The sequence below is a fragment of the Hippopotamus amphibius genome, chromosome 6 (assembly GCF_030028045.1).
Source record: "Hippopotamus amphibius kiboko isolate mHipAmp2 chromosome 6, mHipAmp2.hap2, whole genome shotgun sequence".
NCBI lineage: Eukaryota > Metazoa > Chordata > Mammalia > Artiodactyla > Hippopotamidae > Hippopotamus > Hippopotamus amphibius.
This window is the reverse complement of record NC_080191.1, coordinates 71,143,454-71,163,396: the sequence shown is the minus strand read 5'-3', so window position 1 is coordinate 71,163,396 and position 19,943 is coordinate 71,143,454. Positions and strand designations below refer to the sequence as shown.

General features: G+C 36.9%; 1 protein-coding gene across 3 annotated transcripts in view; it reads left to right on the top strand.

Moving 5' to 3' along the window:
* The window catches only part of ME1 (malic enzyme 1), a 181,905-nt gene that overhangs the window by 124,864 nt on the left and 37,098 nt on the right, over nt 1–19,943 (top strand). For all 3 annotated transcript variants that reach the window (XM_057738818.1, XM_057738817.1, XM_057738816.1), the window contains one exon: nt 12,534–12,643. In XM_057738818.1, coding sequence (XP_057594801.1) covers nt 12,534–12,643 — 110 coding nt within the window. The remainder of the gene's footprint in view (nt 1–12,533; nt 12,644–19,943) is intronic.

Here is a 19,943-nt window from a genome sequence, read left to right as displayed (position 1 = left end):
AAAGGAAGGACACACTTTCTTTTTGAGAATAGGAGGAGATAAGTTTATATGAGAGGTCATTACACAGGACCTGCTTTAAAATAGGATGAACAAGTTTTTTGCTGTGTAAACTGGTTTCCATGGGGAAGTAAACACAAGCAAGGAGACTCACTAGGAGACTGTAGTACTACTGCAGTGATGTGGTCCAAAAAGCCGGAGCTTGAATTGAGGCACTTAGAATAGAAAGCTTAACAATTACTATGAAAGGTGTATCATTAAAAGGCAAAGAACTTGACCACTAGGGTGTAAGGTACAAGGCAAAATAGAAATTGATTATAGTATTTTGGCATTGGTGGAACATAGGAAAAGTTTGGATAGTAAGTTTTGTAAGGAAAAAAGTTCAGAATTTCTAGGGGTTTTATATTGACATATTAAATTAAAATCATTAGAGAAGAGATTTCACTGATTTTGCAGGCAAGAAGTAGTTTTTAAATGTTTTTTATTAAAATATACTAAATAGAAATTTTAGTTATAAATGCAGTTTCAGAATTTGTTGAATTTTGAGGAACTTAACGTTTAACAAATCCTGCTATTTTATTTGAGAAGTAGATGACAACCAAAGAAAATGATTTCATTTTTTCATTGTTTGTCCTTGATGTTAAAAAGGTGTGAGTTTTTTGATGCTGTATATACTTGTGATACTATAAATGAGTAAGAATGGTTGGCAATATGTTAAAATATAAACATTCATTCCTTATTAAAAAAGATTCATAATATAACATTTCTTCACATCTTTCTTACTATCATTTTTGCAACATAGAGTTGGAGTTTCTTTGAAAGATTAGCAACAGGGATTATAGATTTAGAAGTTATTTGTCTAAAGATGATTACTGAGTCCTCAAGAATGGTTGAAAATTATAAGGGAACGATTATAGGAGGCAGAGAAGGAAAGACTGGATGATTACTGCTGAATGTGTATAATTTCCAGTGTCACAGAGAATAATTAAGAAGTGTCAGCAAAATATAACAGAAAGACTGATAAGAGAAATGAAAAGTATATCTGAGTGTTAGAAAATAATACAGAAGTAAAGTGGTAGGAACTGGAGCCATATTACAGTGGGTTAACCAAGGAGTGAACACATTTCTGTTCTTAATTCTTACCCACAAGGAAGAATTAAACTTGAGTGGTTCTTGACCAAAGAGAACTTCAGTCGACTTCAAATTATTTATCCTGGCATTCAAGACTATTCATAATCTGAACTCAACGGCCAGTACTGATCTTCTGAAGTTCCTCAAACTATTGTCCTTAGGGTCCTCCCTCACAAACTCTGAGACCTCTGTGGGTTTTTTCCCCACCTCACTCTTTTCCTCATTGGAATCCTATCCAAGGGCCCAGATTAAGCCTCAGCCTAATTCATGTTGTCTTCCCTGAATCCTGTAGTGGTGATCTCTTTGTGTACCACTGATTTTGCTTTTAATTTGAACCATCTTTACATTTTTCTGCTTGTATCTTTTGTCTTCCCAACAAGACTGTAAGCATCTTTAGGGCAAGATCCGTGTTTTCCGTTTCCCGCTCAATTTGCTCAGTTATGTTATCAAAAATGAGTAATACGTGATCACTAAGGTACCCATCAGAGCTAAAATGCTCTGCATCTTGAATGCTGCCTAATGCCATTCAAATGCTAAAAAAAAAATTTTATTAAATGAAAATGTGCTTGGTAGACCAGCGATTGCAGTGAATTCTTGATAGTTTATAATCAAAGGAAGCCTAACGTTTTCCCCAATATCTGTCCATAGACTTCCTTTTATAAAAATACCTAGTCTGCTGAATGCATGCACGTTGTCTTGGTAGTTTTATGATAAAACGATAGCTCCCATATTTTTTCAGTACGGTCCTTTTCTTTCTAACCATACTGTTCACTTCATTGATGCCAACATCAGTGCTCTGGGGAAGCCAGTATATAAGTTGTTAAAACTGTGGGCCCTGTGGTTCAGTCCAGGTCCTACCACTTATTAGCGGCATGAACTCAGCCATGGCCCTGATCTCTCTGAGCTCCAGTTTCCTCATCCATGAAATGGATAATAACTGCCTTCCTCGTTGGGTGGCTGAGAGAGTTGAACGAGATAATCCCTTTAACGTGTGGAGCACGGTGTCTGGCACTGAGGATGTGCTGTCACTGTAATAAGGGTTTTGTTGAATTTAACAATGCCACAAGAGAAAGTTCTCTGCAGTTTTTACATGTTAATTTTATGGGTGGTATTTCTGTTAACTTCTAAAACCATTTACACCCACTATTTTATGTGATATTTTGATCATAAAATAATAGGTTCTTTTCATAGTCATGTAGAATCCAGTTGGCTAACGTCCTTGTGTTCCACTGCTTGTAATTTCGTAGCAACAAGGCTGGTTCAATCTGGAACAAAATATCCCTCCCATGGCTTTTTTTCATTATATGGTGCAAGATGCTTGTATCACAAAATGAATTCAGGATGTCTCTCTCTAAATCTTTAGGACTCAAATCAGAGTTAATTACCAGGTAGAGAAAATTCATGAAATGAAAACTGATAAAGCAGTCGTCTCCAGGGGGTGATTCTATCCGTTTGTGAATGATAAGGTATCTTGTGTACCCTTTTACTACCTATGCCTATTCCCAGACTTCACTTAGAAAACATTATAAATTTATAGCCTGCCCACATTGTGTCCTAAACACTGAAGGCAAACCATAGTGTGGGGATTTCATTCTAACCACAGAGAAACTGTAACTAGCCCCAAACCGCAGGGCCAAGTAAAGTAGTAGGGCCGGGAATAGAACTGAGAAGGCTCTGATTCCTCCTCACATCCTGTAACCACGAGGTTCTGCTGCTTTCGTACATAATAACAGATCATCTGGTGCTGCTGGACCACAATACAGGACACAGCAGGAGCCAAGCATAGGAGGGCACTGTCTGAAAACACGCAACCTGTACTTTCTGAAGGGCTGCTTAGAAACCAGAGAAGTGGGGCAGGAGTCGCGATGAGCACCAGATGATTCTTGACTGATATTTGTGTTTGGGGTAATCAGTTGCTACCACAAAGTTTGCTTCTCTGCTAAGGTTGTTTAAAAAAAAGAAGGTGTTGATTTATAACCATGGAGATGCTTTTACCCATTCTCAACATCTTAGTTATTTTTAATCAAGATAGCTAAAGCGCTGCCTAGAATGGCATTGTTTGTATGAGAAGCATAAACATTTCATGTTCCTTTCAAGAGTTGACCCCACTCCCCATTTTACTTTAAAAGTTTTGCTTCTTTGCCTTTAGTTGATTTCCAGAGCACGAACATGGTTGTGTTGAAGGATTTGTCCTGCTGTATTATTGCTGTTGGGGGAAGAAATTTGCCCACCTCCTCACTCTGTCATGCCAGAAATATAGCTTATTATTAACCTCTTGTTAGTATTTTATATGGATAAAAGTTACTTGTGTTTAGTTATATTTTGTTTTATTATATCACAGACCTTTTTTTCTGGGAATATTTCCTTTCTCTCTGAAATACATCCATTAGTAAAAGTCCTTTAGTAAAAGTCTTGGCTTTTATTTATCTAAAGATATCTTTGTTTCAACCTAACTCTTGAAAAGTAGCTTTGCTACATATACTATTCTTGAATGATATTTATTTTCTCTTAGGCTTTTGAAGGTATTATTCACTGTCTATGGCTTCTATTGTTACTATTAAGTAATAGAAAATATCTAGTGATTATAGAGTACTTAGTGCCAGTCTTTACACATTGAACACTTAAACATGTATCACTTCATTTAATCCTGATAATATACTTATGATAATATGTGATTGTTATGTATTCTGATGGAGAAACAGAGGCACAGAACACTTAAGGATACAGAAAAAGTGAGGACAGAATTTCATCCCAGGATCTCTGACTCTAGAGCCCATGTTTTTTTTTTTTTTTAAATTGAGGTATAATTGACATATAACGTTATTTTAGCTTCAGGTGTACAACATAATGATTCAATATTTGTATGCATTGCGAAATGATCACCACAGTAACTCTAGTTAACATCCATCACCATACATAGTTATGAAAAAGTTTTTTTTTCTTTTAAGATCTACTCTCTAAGCAACTTTCAAATATGTAATACAATATTATTAACTATAGTTACCATACTGTACATTATATTCCCAGGACTTACTTATTTTATAACTGGAAGTTTGTAGCTTTTGACCACCTTCACCTATTTTGCCCACCCCCTACCACCACTCTGGCAACCACCAAAAAATTCTCTGTATCTGTGAGCTTGTTTTTTCTTTTTTCCTGTTTGTTTGTTTTTAGATTCCATATGTAAGTGAGATCATACAGTATTTGTCTTTCTCTGTCTTATTTCACTTAGCATAATGCCCTCAAGGTCCTTCCATGTTGTTATAAGTGGCAAGATTTCATTTCTTTTTTATGCCCAAATAATATTCCATTGTGTATATGCCACATTTTCTATATCCGTTCATCCATTGGTGGACACTTAGGTTGTTTTCATATCTTGGCTATTGTAAATAATGCTGCAGTGAACATGGGGGTGCAGTTATCTTTTTAAATTAGTATTTTCTTTTCCTTCAAAGAAATACCAAGACGTGGAATTTCAGCATCATACAGTAGTTCTATTTTTATTTTTTGAGGAACTCCCATACTGTTTTTCATAGTGGCTGCACCAATTTACATTCCCACCAACAGTGCGTTGAGGGTTCCCTTTTTCCACATCCTTTCCAACACTTGTGATTTTTATCTTTTTGATAAGAGCCATTCTAATGGATGTGAGGTGATATCTCATTGTGGTTTTGACTTGCATTTCCCTGGTGATTAGCGATGTTGAGCATCTTTTCATGTACCTATTGGCCATCTGTATGTGTTCTTTAAAAAATGTCTATTCAGATCTTCCACCCATTTTTTAATTGGAGGGTTTTGATTTTTTACTGTTGAGTAGAGTCTAAGTTTTTAAACTGCTGACACAGTTAAGCAAATACTTAAAAAAGAAGAATGAGAGATATATAACATTACTAAATATTAAAGTCACTTAAAAACTATGGTAATTAAAATAGAGGCATTTTTTACTGGATAGAGAGATTAGTAGACTAATTGCTACTGTTATAGGCCATCATTACAGAGCAGTACCAATATGTTGTGCCTATATTCTCATCTATAAGATGAGAATAATAATAGTGCCTGCCTCATAGAGTGGTTATGAAAAATAAGTGAGTGTACACACACACACATGCATATATTATTAAAAGTTAAAAAAGATATGTTGTCATTAGCCATAGTAGAATAAAAGAGAAAAGCACAGGAAATGACTCTACTGTATTTGAGAATATAGTATCTAATTACAGGTGATGAGGGGAAAAGATAGGCTATTAAGTAGATGGTGCTGGCATAGTCGAATGAATTATATAGAAGTCAGAAGTTTTCATCTATATTAAAAAAATCTGCATCTGAACAGTGAAAACTAATACCAGATATAGAGGTTAATTATTTTCTAAATCCATGATTTCCTCTAGTGATAACGTGTGTATGGAGAAGATTGTGGCAAGCATACCATCCAGGGCAGAAGCTATAAATAAAAAGATGGAAAGATCTGACTACATAAAAAATTAGAATTCATTTTGTTAAAAACAAACAGGAATACTGTGTAAATGATTAATGACACAGTATCCTAGAGTAGGGAAGCCACATGCACCATATATAACAGGAAGTTAATATTCCTAATATGTAAAGAACTCTTATGAAATAATAAAGAAAAATACCATAAAAATAGAAAAATTAACCAAAGACCATATAATCTTCCAGAAAGAATGACAGATGACCAGTAGACATAGAAAAAGATGCTAAGGTTCATAAATAATCCAAAAAAAGAAAAAAAAAAAGAAAAAGAAACAAAAATTCAGATACCAGTTTTCACCCTGCATTTTATGGTGATTTAAAAAAATAGACCTTCAGGGACATAATAATAACATATAAATAACTGCAGTGGAAGAAGAACAGCTGATTTACAAAGTATTTTGTTGGATCAGAAGAAAGAGACCTCATCTACATTGTGCTATTAGAATGTTGTAGTTTGAGACTGTCTTTCAAGTATAGGCATATTATTAAAAGAAGTGAAAAATGAGGGAAAGTTTGTCACTCTCTCTTCTGAGCGCTTTGGCAGTGTGGGAAGAGAGATAAGTAACGATAGCTTTGGCTTTGTCATGGTCAAGGGATGTGGTTTTAAAATCAGGGAGTCCTGAGATTCCTTGGAGACAGGAAGGAACCAGTGGAGAAAGAGAAATTGAAGCTGTTCGTGTAGAAAGGTAGAGTTGAGGCAGTAAGGTCTGTAGAGAGATTAGAAACAAGGAAGCAAGAATACATCTCAGGAGTCAGAGAAGAAAAGAAGTAAAAGCACAGATTTTTTAAATGTGGAGGGGAGCTGAGAAAGTGAAGATTGTTCTCTCTGGATGGCATTCATCTCAGTGAAGTAGTGGCTGGTAAGAGATGGAGTGCTTGTGGGACAAGGGGAATAAAAAACAGTTTGCAGAAGCTATTCTGGGATCATGCTGTAGACCAGTAAGCAGTAGAAAACAGATATTGCAGGACTTGATCAAGGTCCTAGCTGAGACTCCATAGCGTGGACTCAAGGGTTGTGTAAGTGGAGTGAGGGAGAGCAAGGGGCCAGGGGCATGTAGAGATGCTGAAAACTTGGCCTCTGTCCATGGGTGCTGAATCAAATCTCAGAGACAGAGTTTAGGCTGAAGTAGGAAAGAATAGCTTTGTTGCTTTGCCAGGCAAAGGGGGACAGAGATGGATCATGCCCCTCAAAAACTGTGTGTCGCAACCCAGGAGGATCTGGTGAGGAGTTTCATAGCAGTTGTTCAAGGGTGGGGTTGCTGATAAGGATCAGAGTGTGTGCAGGGCCTGCACTCATTTACTCTGGTCTCAGGTGGTCCTCTGGAATGAAGAATGCTGACATCTTCCAGTTTGTTGGGGGTTTTAGTTTTGTGAAGAGCTTAAAGATGTTGTCATGTGTATCCCCTGAGGTGCGACCAGGACCCTGCTCCAAGGCTGCACTGTTGTTTCTTGACTGCTCCTCCCTTGTCTCTGCATCCCCTCCCTTCCCTGATTATCAACTGTTTGGACCTGCCTTTTGGAACTCAGGGAAGATCATGGAGGCTGAAGGCTATTCCCTGCAAATAAGAATCAGGGGACAGAAAGCATTCTGTGCCCAGGAGCCCCACAGGGTCCTGCATGGTTTCACTAGCGGAACAGCCAGTGCATGACTGGAATAGTTGTCTTCAGCATACACAGGTGAAGCTAGGAAGAATGAACTCAGAGGAAAGGAAGAACCGAATGAAGAGTGAGTGGATTGTTTGCTGGAGAAGGAGTTGGTGGAAGAGAGGGAAGACGGGACGAGGGGAAGAGAGGAAAGTATTGGAGAATCTAAGATATTAGCAGTAGAACTTTTAGACCATTAGCATCTTATTAATTCATATTTTTAGTCTTTTTGCTCATATGGGTATTTTTTAATGTTGCTTATTCGGACTAAAATATTACTTCTTTTAAAGGCCTAAAGGACTACTGTAGAAAGTCTTCTGAGCAAATAATTAACATTTCCGAAATTACTTTTATAGAAAGAAAGGAGGAAAATATAAGGGAAAGAATTTTAAAATGCCGATGGAAAAAATAGCAGTTTCGTAGGAATTGGTTTTCTTAGGTAACGTGATTCACATGATTTAAACATGATTTAAATTCTGGTTTGTATTTGGAAATTCAACCAAAATAGAAAAATGTGTTAATGTCTTATAATATTAAATGAGTTTTTTGAAAAATCTTGGTTTTACTAGGCTTACCTTTTTACTTCTATTAATAGAAACTATTGATATTGAAAATGTCTATAACCTACTTAGTGCCAACTCTAAAAACTAACATGAAACGAACTTGATTTTTTTTCTTGCTAAATAATAGAGAAATTCTAGAATAAAAGTCATGTCTATTTAAATAATAGAAAGATTATACTTTTTTTGAACTAGTTTGAAAAATGCAAAACATTATAACTTTTGAAATTTGGGTGAATAAAGGGAGATACCTACTCCAGTGCAACTCATTCAAAGCAACTGAGAGCTGTAGTATTCAGCAGTACAGATTATTAAGCAATCAATTATTCTTAATGAATGAAATGACTTTTTGCTTACGTATTATATTCACTTGATCTTCTCTCTACTGAAGTAGTACTATCTGAAAAAGTTTTAAGTCTCTCAGGAACCTTTTAATCTAGTTACTGAGACATCTACACACTAGTAGTTTTAGACCCCACAGAAGTGGTATAGAAAATATTTGCTGATTCAAGAGTGATGAACACAGTGGTAGAGGACGAATAAAGATGTAGAGGTATAGAACAGACTTGAGGACATGGTGAGGTGGGGAAGGAGAAGCGGGGACAAAGTGAAAGAGTAGTATTAACATTTATACACTACCAAATGTAAAACAGATGGCTAGTGGGAAGCAACTGGCTAACACAGGGAGATCAAACCGATGACTGCTGATGACCTAGGGGTGGGATAGGGAGTGTGGGAGGGATGCTCGGGAGGGAGGCTCAACAGGGAGGGGATATGGGGATATATCTATAAATACAGCTGATTTGCTTTGTTGTACAGCAGAAACTGGCACAACAGTGTAAAGCAATTATACTCCAGTAAAGATTGGGAAAAAAAAAAAAGAGTGACGGTGACTTGCAATGGCAGTGTATTAATAAAGACATGAGAAGGAGACGGACGTGGTGTGTTTGAGAGAGGAGAGAAGTGGTTTAGTGGGGAAGAGACTTACCCTGGAATACAGGGAGAGATAAAGCAATTGAAAAGATAACATATGATTATAGATCCTTGAGTTTAAGGAATTTGGATGTTATCATCAGAGCAATCCACTCTGAATTTTGAGCAAGGGAGTAGCTGGAGGAAGTTGTTGTTTACAAAAAATTGGTGTCTCCGTGTCATACGTTCGAGGGAGACAAGGAGAAGCAAAGAGACCAAAGACTTTTTGCAGTCCTAGCAGGAGCAAGGCCAGTTTCTTTGGCTATGATAATATTTAAATGGTAGAAATGATAGAAAATGGTAATTAACGGAATGTAATGGGTTAAAAAGGAAATAGTGAAATAATAGCTTCAATCTTTTGGCCTCTAAGACATGGAAATGTATGCTTTCATCATAGAAAAAAAAATTGTTGAAATTGAGAGTCAAGAGTCTACTTGGCTTTGGAAATGATCTGTGAAGGTGACTGAGTTTCAGTAAGTGATTTAGGTTGGAAATACAGAATAGATAATCTATAAGGAGGTGTTGGTTTAAGTCTTAAGGAGACAGACTTCACCATGAAGAGGCAGGACCATGATGAACGTTAAAAAACCAAACCTCTGCTTAGCAACTATTAACTGTTGGTTTGCAATAAAACCTAGCCCCTAAAGACTATTCAGTCTTTTCACTAGTTTATTATTCTGATTAAATTTTACAAAATTTTTCTGTTATAGAGCTCCTTATTTTTAGTTTCAGAACTCGGCGTTATTCAAAGGTATATACTTCAAGGTATATATAATAAAAACTACAGTATAACAGAAAGGAGTCAATCATAAACTTAAAGCTTATTTGAAACATCAGGCTCTACCACATCATCAGGCAGACTTGAGTGCGGATTTCGCCTCCCCAGCTTACTGGGTGCCCAAGGCTTTTCCTCATCTGTGAAATTGTACCTTGAGATTAAATGAGAAAATATTTTTAAATTACATTCACCCAGCAGATATTTGCTGAGCACTTATAGGTGCTATGAGAATATAATGAGCTTAATCTTGGACTTTTCAGTTTGAGGTACGTTCAAGTGAAATTATCCAACTGGTCGTGAGATTCACTAGTCAGGAGTTCACAGGGGTAGACTACAAATGCACATTTGGGAGTTACTGTATATAATTGGTGATTAAAGCTGAGTAGGATTGAAATTCTGTTAGGAGACACACACACACACACACACACACACACACACACACACCCACACCATGCAGTAGACCAAGGACAGAGTCATGGGAAACACCACTGTTTAAGTGCTAAGAATTCCCTAAGAGAGAAAGAAGAAATGATTAGTGGTTTAGGAGAAGGAACAGAAAAGCATGATATCACAGAAGCGTAGGAAATAGCTTTTCAAGAAAAAAGATAAACAGAATTTGTGGCAATGCATCAAAGAGCTCTAGTAAATTAAGGATTGAAAATAGTGTTCCTTGCCTTTTTAGTCTGGGACCATTTTAATTTTAGAGCAGCCGTTTTAGCAGGCATGAGGACAGAAGGTAGATGACAGGGGATGGAGAAATAAATAAGAGGTAAACTGTAAACTAATAGTTTGTGTACGTTAAATGGAAAGGGTAGGAAAAAACGCAGTCAAGGGAAGTTTTTTCTTCTCATAAGAAGCTCCAAGTCACTTACCGAAAAAGAGGACTGAGCTTGTCCAGAGGAAGGAGTCGTAAATAGGAAAGAGGGCACTGATTGAGAAAGAAGAGGTGGGAATACGGGCAGCATCGGTGACATCGGTGAGTTACCTTAAGCAGGAAGAGGAACACCTTGTTGACTGATGCCCGAAGGGTAGTGCTAAAGACAGAGACGGGGGAGGCGTTGAGGGAGATCATGCAGTATGCCCTCACTATGCCAGGAAGTAGGAGACGGGTGAAGAAGTCAAGATGTGTTGGTGAAAATAAGGAATAGTCTTTGGGTGCAATGGAAGTGGAAGCTGGCCAAGGAACAAAGAGAAGGAATCATAAATATGGCAGCAGTGGAGTCTAGCCGAGGTTGGAGACCATGCGTCTCTAAATCACCTAGCAAAACACATATATATGGAATCTGAAAAATGGCATTGATGAACTCAGTGGTAGAGGAAGAATTAAGACTCAGAGGTAGAGAACAGACTTGAAGACGTGGGGAGGTGGGCAAGGAGAAGCTGGAACAAAGTAAAAGAGTAGTATTGACATTTATACACTACCACATGTAAAATAGATGGCTAGTGGGAAGCAACTGCCTAACAGGGAGATCAGCTCGATTGCTGATGACCTAGACGGGTGGGATAGGGAGGGTGGGAGGGAGGCTCAACAGGGAGGGGATATGGGGATATATCTATAAATACAGCTGATTCGCTTTGTTGTACAGCAGAAACGGGCACAACAGTGTAGAGCTATTATACTCCAATAAAGATTGAAAAAAAAAATCACATAGGCTTGCAGAGAATCACAATGTGACAACCAAACCGCATTTGTGGACTGATCATTCTGATTTTATGCTTTTTGTCTCATTAAATCTCTGTATCCATAGGGACAAGCCAAGTCCTTTGTAAGCTAAATATGCTCAACAGGTGTTTTGCTGAACTAAAAGCTGAATAAACCTCTTAATATAATGTCAAGTGTTTTACCAGCTTTACATAGCACGTTTGATTTTTTTTTTATAATTTTTTATTATAGCATGTTTTCATGCGTGTGAATGCCCACTGCAGCGTGCCCACACCCACAGTGAGAAGCATTAATACTTCTAAATCTGTTGTATGAAAATGCAAGCTTCTGTTTCAGACTGGGTTTGTCTTAAATTACTATTATATTTGAACAGCTTTTCATAACTAATTAGCCAAGACACCGAGAATATAATTTTTAATTTGTAGTGATTTTATTAGATGTATACACATTTTTAAAAAAATCACCTAGCAAGGATGTCCATGGCCATAAGGCTCTCTCTCGCAACTCTCAGGTACTTGGGGTATCAATGATGTTAATTTCCCTTGTCTCGGGTGAATAGGCGATAGATAGTCATGAGAATAAAGCGTCAAACCAGTAAGCTGATTTCGGAAATGCAAGTCTGTCCTGTATACCTCAAAGCTCAAAGCTTCTCAGTGTTTGGCCGTGGCTGTAGAGCAAACACCAGCATCCTCGGCTAGAATTTTCAAGGTTTCCAACATAAAATTCTGACCTTGTCTTTCATTACACCCTTCCATGTACTAAATACGACCTTTTGGGCGAACAGGGCTTCCAGCTGTTTTTTGAATGGTTTTTTTTTTCTTTCCCAGCTTTCACTTCAGTTACTTTGTTTCTGCTATTAACTCAGCTTGTGGAACCTCACATCCCTACTTTTGAAATCATGACAGTGACTACAACTCAGTTCATTTATAACCTAGTCTGTAACCACAGTCAGGAATGATATCTGGCTTCTCAAACGTCTGTTATCCTTTGTTTGTACCACTTTTCATTTATTTCAAAATATCTTAGTTTCTACTAACTTTTAAATTCCTTGACTGCAGGTACCACATTTTTGTCATCTTTGTAGTATTTCACAGTGCCAATGGAATGCTTTTTCTATAGTAAGCATGTAGTAAATATTTGCTGAACAGACATTATATTACATATTTATACTAATAAGTAGCAAGATAGGACCTTTAAAAGAAAATAAGTTTTTTCCTTTTCTGTAGGCTAATTTTAAAGGTTTATTTTTAAATGTTATTTCATTAACATCTTCTAATGTGAATATTTTGTCCCATAGGTATGGCATGAATTGCCTTATTCAATTTGAAGATTTTGCCAATATAAATGCATTTCGGCTCCTGAAAAAGTATCAAAACCAGTATTGTACATTCAATGATGATATTCAAGGTAATCAGATTTTTACTGCATGTGGAGCAAGAACATGTCCTGTTTGTAATTTTATAATGATTCAAATTCAGTAAATATGCACTAGACACAGATTAAATGCCAGGAATGATGCTTGATGATTTCACACGTTATTTCTCATTTAATTTTATGTATTTGAGAAAAGTACTCTGTGACTTTAGAATGTACCATATTACTCACGAGCTAGGGAATGAGCACCCTACAGTCTAAGTCCCCAGTGATTATGGCTGAACAAAGAAAGAAATGTGTGAAAATGTATCATTCATTGTTTAAAACTGAGTGTATATACTTCTCTCTTCAGCCTTCATCTTGATCAGTCACAGTTTTCTAAGCGTCACCCCTGCTGAAGCTGCCTTTGTATACAGTGTGTACCGCATTTTTGCTGTTTGTCTTTGATTGGTTGTAGATGCTTGGCTACCTGCTTTTGTCTAAGTTACTTGTTTTGTTTCTCTCTAAGCCTTTTTTTTTTGCAACTGTCTCTAGATCCAACCCCCAACCCACCTCCCCAAATCCAAAACCATCCCATAGAATCTTACTTTTCCTGTTTCATGAAGGGCAGGAATAATAAAAGCACAGGCAGAGAGCCGAAGGAGGAAGACGGTAATGAATTGTAGAAACCTGGAAGACGCTCACGAGTGGCTTTCATTTTACTAACTGCAGTGAACATTTTTCAGTGTTGACCTTACTTGGATTCTCAACAGCACTTAATATTGTTGACCTCATCCTTTTCCTTGGAACAGTCTCTTCTATTGACTTCCTTGTCACATGCCCCTGCGGACTTTCTTCCTACCTCTTTGGATTTACCGCCCCCTCCCCCGCCCCAGGTTCATCCGTCACTGACTAGCTAGTAAATGACAGAACATTTCAACACTCAGTCCCTGGCTCTTTTCTCTCTGTTCTATTATATCTTAGGTATATACTCCAAGGCCACCCATCCCACTAGCAGATTTCTATCTGTAGCCCAGACTTCTTTGAATTCCAGGCTCATATACCCATCTGGTTATTTAAAATTTCCTCGGAGATATCTCAAACTTATCTCATACTCAACCTCCCCACCATCAAACTCTTATTTCCCCACCAAACTGGACCTTCTTCCTGCATTCTCCTTTGCTGTGACTTCCTGATGTCTCTGTTCCTCTCTCCCTACCAAATATAGTCCATCACTCATCCTCCTGATTTCTGTTGTAAAAGTTTGTCTCTTCCGTAGAGTCCTCTTCATTAACCTAATGTACATTGCCATCATCTCTCCTAAATGATGGATATTTTCTAAGAAATCGATCCACATTTACTGCTGCTTCGCCTTCTAATGTATTTTCTGCACAGGATGACTACAGTTTCCCAGATGTAGACCTAGGGGCTGAGAATTTAGGACAAGCCAAAGTTTTCTTTTTGCCGTAGATATCTGGTCATATCATCCATTCCATAAAATACTTTAATGGTTTTCCACTGTGCTTAGGATGAAAATGAAAATCATAAATGTGGTCCAGAATGCATGGTCTGATCCCTACCTCTCTCTCTCTTCAGCCTCATTATTTTTGCCATTCTAGCTGTCACCATCTTTTTCATGTCCAGACATGAGCCAGACTTCTTCTTGTCACAAGGTCTATCCAAGTGCTGATCCATCCTCCTAGAATACTCTTCCCTCCCCTCTTCAAATCTCATCCAGTCATGACATTCCTCAGAAAAACCTTCCAGATCCTTGTGCTAAGTCAGACCCACCCATCATAGGCGCGCATAGCCCTATTTATTTTTCCCTTGTCGAACCTATCACAGGAACAGTTTTATATATTTATGTAGTTTAAAAACTTAATATCTCCCTCCCCACTAAACTTTAAGCTCTGTGAAGGACAAGAATATGCCTGTTTTGTTCATCACGTCATTAACATAGTGCCCAACCCATAGAAGGTACTTAATGGAATGAATGACTGTAGCATGTCCAAAGCAGGAGTTGGTAAACTACAGCCTGTGGGCCAAATCCAGCCCACTGTTTGTTTTTGTAAAGTTTTCTTGCCACGCAGCCATGCCCATTTGTTTATGTGTTATTTATGACTGCTTTTGTGCTACAAAAGCAAAGTCAAGTCTGGGACAGAGACCATATGACCACACACCCTAAAGTACTTACTATCTGGTCATGTATAGAAAGAGTTTGCCAACCTCTGGTCTAAAGGATTGAGTTTGAAAGAGTTGGTGAGAGTTGAGCTAAGGAGTTCGGTTGGCTAAGGTGGGTTTGCATTTTGGAGAGATCACTCACATTGTTTTCAGTGTAGAGAGTAGATAGAATGGGAGCACATGTAAAGGCTGTTGCTGTAGTCCAAGTGCATGACAATGGTGCCTGGTTCCAGGAAAATGCCAGTCAAGACAAAGAAATAGACACGATTGGTTGTTGATGACGAGGGTGAGGAAATAGCCAAGGATATAGCCTAGGTGTTTGCCTTGAAGAACTGGTGGAATGGCAGGGCAGGGATTGAGAATGAGAGAATGAGAGGCATTATAACATGGAGATGTTAAGAGTTCTGGGGTCACACTGATTTGCTTTGCTCCTTGTTAGCTGTGGACTTTGATCGCTTGACTTCACCTCTCTGAGTGTTAATTTTCTCATCTATGGCAGGAAGTTATATAATAGCTTCTGTTTTTTTCTTTGAAATAAGAGATAGGATTATAAGTTTGATGAGAGGAAAGGGAATTTGAAAGAACTGCTGTAGAGGACTAGAGAACCATCTGACCATGAAACACAAAAGGGTTCTGTAGTGGGTGCTGAGGGTCCATTGAAGTTGGATACCACAAATATATCGTGACCCCAGGCCGAGCAGCTTGAGTTTCAGAGCTTAGGAGTAGGCAAGGCCAGTATGGTCAGTTGGGTTTATCTGTGCTGATTATCTTACTGTATTTGTGCAGAGAAAGGACAGCAGGATAAGAGTTAAGGTTAAAGTATGACCTTAGCGCTAAGTTGGATAGAGAAGGAAGTGAAGATACAAGGATGGGTATATAGGGCCAAAGGACTACATTCCCATGAAGGTAAAGAATAGGTATCAAGGAGATAATTGAATGAAGAACTGGAAAGGTAGGAGATAGCAGATGCTGATGAGTGAGGTATTCTTATGTAGTTCTTCCAAGAAGGATTAGTTCTGAGTGATGGTAAGAACCAAGGTGAAACTGAGGAGGAAGGTAGCCAAAGTGGAAATGAGGTGGTCAAAGAAAAGTTTAAATGTAAAATGAGGATGATAATATTTCTCTCATAGAGTTTATATTGTGGACAAAATAGTTATTTGTGAAAATACTCTATTGACTGAAATATACTTTGTAACTTTTATTATTTTTTTGGTAGGGAGAGCAGAGTTTCTGCCTTTTTTTCTTTTATTGGCTGCCTTGGGTCTTCGTTGCTGCACGTGGGCTTTCTGTAGTTGTGGTGAGCGGGGGGGCTACTCTTCATTGCAGTGAGCAGGCTTCTTATTGTGGTGGCTTCTCTTGTGGAGCATGGGCTCTAGGTGCGGGCTTCAGTAGTTGTGGCGTGTGGGCTCAGTAGTTGTGGCACACGGGCTTAGTTGCTCCGTGGCATGTGAGATCTTCCTCGACCAGGGCTCAAACCCATGTCCCCTGCATTGGCAGGTGGATTCTTAACCACTGCACCACCAGGGAAACACTCCTTTAGTATATAACATAGCTGTGTAAATATAATGTATTTTAAAATAATGAGTCTCTTTATATATTTTGAGGCATACTAATGTAATTGGGCTGATCTTTCTTTTCCTAAAATCCTTTGTGATGTTAATTACATTATTACTTAATTGCCATTTTCATGACAAAGATGCCTATATTATTTCAACTTTCTTTCCTTCCTTTTGTATTCTTTTTTTTTTTTTGAGTATTTATTTATGAGACGTGAATATGTGGAGGATTTCAGAAAGGAAATGAAGGCAGTCTGATTTTAATGTGCTCTAACCCTAACTTGAAGATACAGTTTATAACAGTAGAGGGCCTTTGATGCTACAGACACAGGCCTTGTAGATCAGTGTCTCTAAGTCACTCACCAGTTCATTTTGTAGTGGCCAACGTATCCTGTCCTTCCTTTTAATATTCTCTGTCTTTTGATTTTGTGAATCTCACAGACATGTCTGTATAGATGTTGAAGATCTAGATTGCATAATTTTGAAGCATTATGCAGAATTAATAGATATCAGAGTTGAGTTTAAGTAAAAGAACGCTAAATCCAAATCATTAAACAAAATGAGCAATTAGGAATTAGGGTCAGCATTTCTATCAAGTGTGGCCAAGAATTCAGGGGTCAAGGGTTGGGCTGCATCAAAATTAAAGTCAGGAGCACAGGAAATCTGAGGCAGATGCCCAGCCAAGGCCAAGAGCACTGCATGTGGAATTGCCCTGAGAATCCACAGCAGACCATTTCCCCCAGCAGGTCACCCCTGTGGAGCATTAAGTAACTAGTTTTTCACCCCAACTAATGAGTCCTAAAATATAATCTGCACACACACAGACTGCATATTTCCACGTAGGAATTTTAGCGTCCTCCTGCCCCAACCAACAGAAAGTTAGGTTTGAGAGAAAAAAAATGGGTCTAATCTCTGACTAGAAAAAACTTTTGGCAAATTATTGGGGTTCTGATTAGAAATGACCAAACTATTTTGTGCTTGCTCCATACCAACACAGTGTCCTTAGTGACACATCTTCCCCATATGTTTCTATTTTACCTTTTTAACCTTATGTTTTTACCATTTTGCCCACAGATGTCATACTTTCCTCACTGTGGGTGTAGAAATTGCATTCTACTGCCAATGAAAATAATTCTGTAACTGTTCCAGCCTTACCATGTAAATAAATGTTTTACACTGGACCCTTGGGGGAACTTTTTCCTTTTTAAAGAGATGTGTTATTTAAATGTATTAGTATTTTATGAAAAGTATTTGATTTTTAAAAATACTTAAATTGTACTATATTAGTGATATAAAATAATCTTAAATGAAAAGTTATTTAGACCTTAATGCATTCTAATTGTAAGTTACTACTAACTAGAAAAAATGTGCAAATTAAATCTATTAAGAAATGGAGATTTAATAATGTAATCTGGACACCATCAGAATTCAGGAAATTCAGATCAAAAGAATAAAGTCTCATCCTGTGGTCATTTAAAATCAGCTAGAAAAAGAGATTTTTCTTTCCATAATACCCTCTCTGGAATGGCTATGCTTTAAAATTCTAAGTATTTTACATAGAAACTTTTGCTGTAATAAACTAGTTTGATTGTTAGGATTTTTAAAAATAAGGTAAATGTAGCCTAATCTTATACCAAATGCTTTGATAATTGAAACGATCAAAATCAGACATGGTAGAACAGACATTTCACAAAAGAAGGAATACCACTGGTCTGAAAACATGTTTTAAAGTTTAACCACACCAAGTTTTAAAAAGCATATTAAACAGCAAATGAGATACTCATTTTCTCTATCAAGTTGGCAAAGATTTTTATTGTCATACCAACCGTTAATGATGCTTTAAGAAAATGAACTCTCTTGTACATTGATGGTGGGAATATAAATTGATACAACTCTTGCGGAGGTAATTTGTGTCAGAAACCTTAATAATATGCAGATCTTTGATCCAAGGATTCTATTCTTAGATATTTATCCTCTGCAAAGGAAGGTATGCAAGACAAATGTACAAGGATATTTAGTTACTTTAAATATTTGCTTATTTTCAAAATGAGATATAGTTGACATATAACTATTAATTTTAAGTGTACAGCATAATGGTTTGGTACATGTATATATTGCTAAATGATCACCATAATAAGTTTAGTTAACATATGTCACCACACAATAGTTACAAATTCTTTTTTTCGTGTGATAAGAACTTTCAAGATCTACTCTTGTGCCAGCTTTCAATGTACAATATAGTATTATTAACTTAGTCTCCATAATGTACATTACATTCCCAGAACTTATTTATCTCATAACTGGAAGTTTGTGCCTTTTGACTCCCTTCACCCATTCTGCACAGCCCCCATCAATCTGTTCTCTGTATCTATGTGTTTGGTTTTGGTTTTTGTTTTAGATTCCATATATAAGTGAGATCATACAGTATTTGTCTTTCTCTGTCTGACTTATTTCACTTAGCATAATGCCCTCAAGGTCCATCCCTGTTGCCACAAAAGATAGAATTTCTTTCTTTTTCAGTGGCTGAATAATGTTTTTATATATGGAAATATATTTAACATTTTCTTTATCCATTCGTGATTGGACACTTGGGTTGTTTCCATATCTTTGCAATTGTAGATAATGCTGCAGTGAACATAGGGGTGCATATATCTTTTCAAGACAATGATTGCATTTCCTGCAGATAAATAGCCAGATGTAGAATTGCTGGATTATATGGTAATTCTAGTTTTAATTTTTTGAGGAACCTCCTTACTGTTTTCCACAATGGCTGTACCAACTTACATTCCCACCAATGGTATACCAGGATTCCTTTTTTTCTACATCCTTACCAACACTTGTTATTTTTTTGTCTTTTTTTTTTTAATACTAGAAATTAAGTTTATTCAGGAATAGCAGAGGAATTGCAATTTGAGAAACGCATGCTGTAGCAAACTACAGGCGGATCCCTTGTCTTTTTGATAATAGCCATTCAAACAGGTATGAGGTGACGTCTCATTTTGTTTTTGAATGGTGTTTCCCTGATGGTTAGTGATGTAGAGCACCATTTCATGTACCTGTTGTTCATTTGCAAGTCTTCTTTGGAAAAATGTCTGTTCAGATAAAGATAGTTATTGTGATGTTATATTTAATGGCAAAAAATCAGAAACCCTCTAAATACCTAAAGATACAGGTTTTGGTTAAATAAATTATCACAGGTTCATCCTATAGAATATTATAGCTATACAAAATAATATTTTAAAATATATATTTAAAACTAATTATTATATATTATTAAAATATTTTAAAATATATTAATACATTCAAAATATATTGATATGGTAAGATAGTCACAAAATATTTTTAAGTGAGAAAAAGTATGTTTAGTAAGTATGTTAAAATAAGCATAATGAGATTTTTAAAATAATGAGATTTTTAAAAATTAATTTTAATTGGAATATAGTTGATTTATAAAGTTGTGTTAGTTTCAGGTGTACAGCAAAATGAATCAGTTATACATATACATATATCCACTCTTTTTTTTTTAAATTCTGTTCCCGTGAGATATTTTTTTATAAATTAAAATTTTCTTGACTTTGCATATATCAGATATAGAAAAAATTTGTAAGAATATGCAT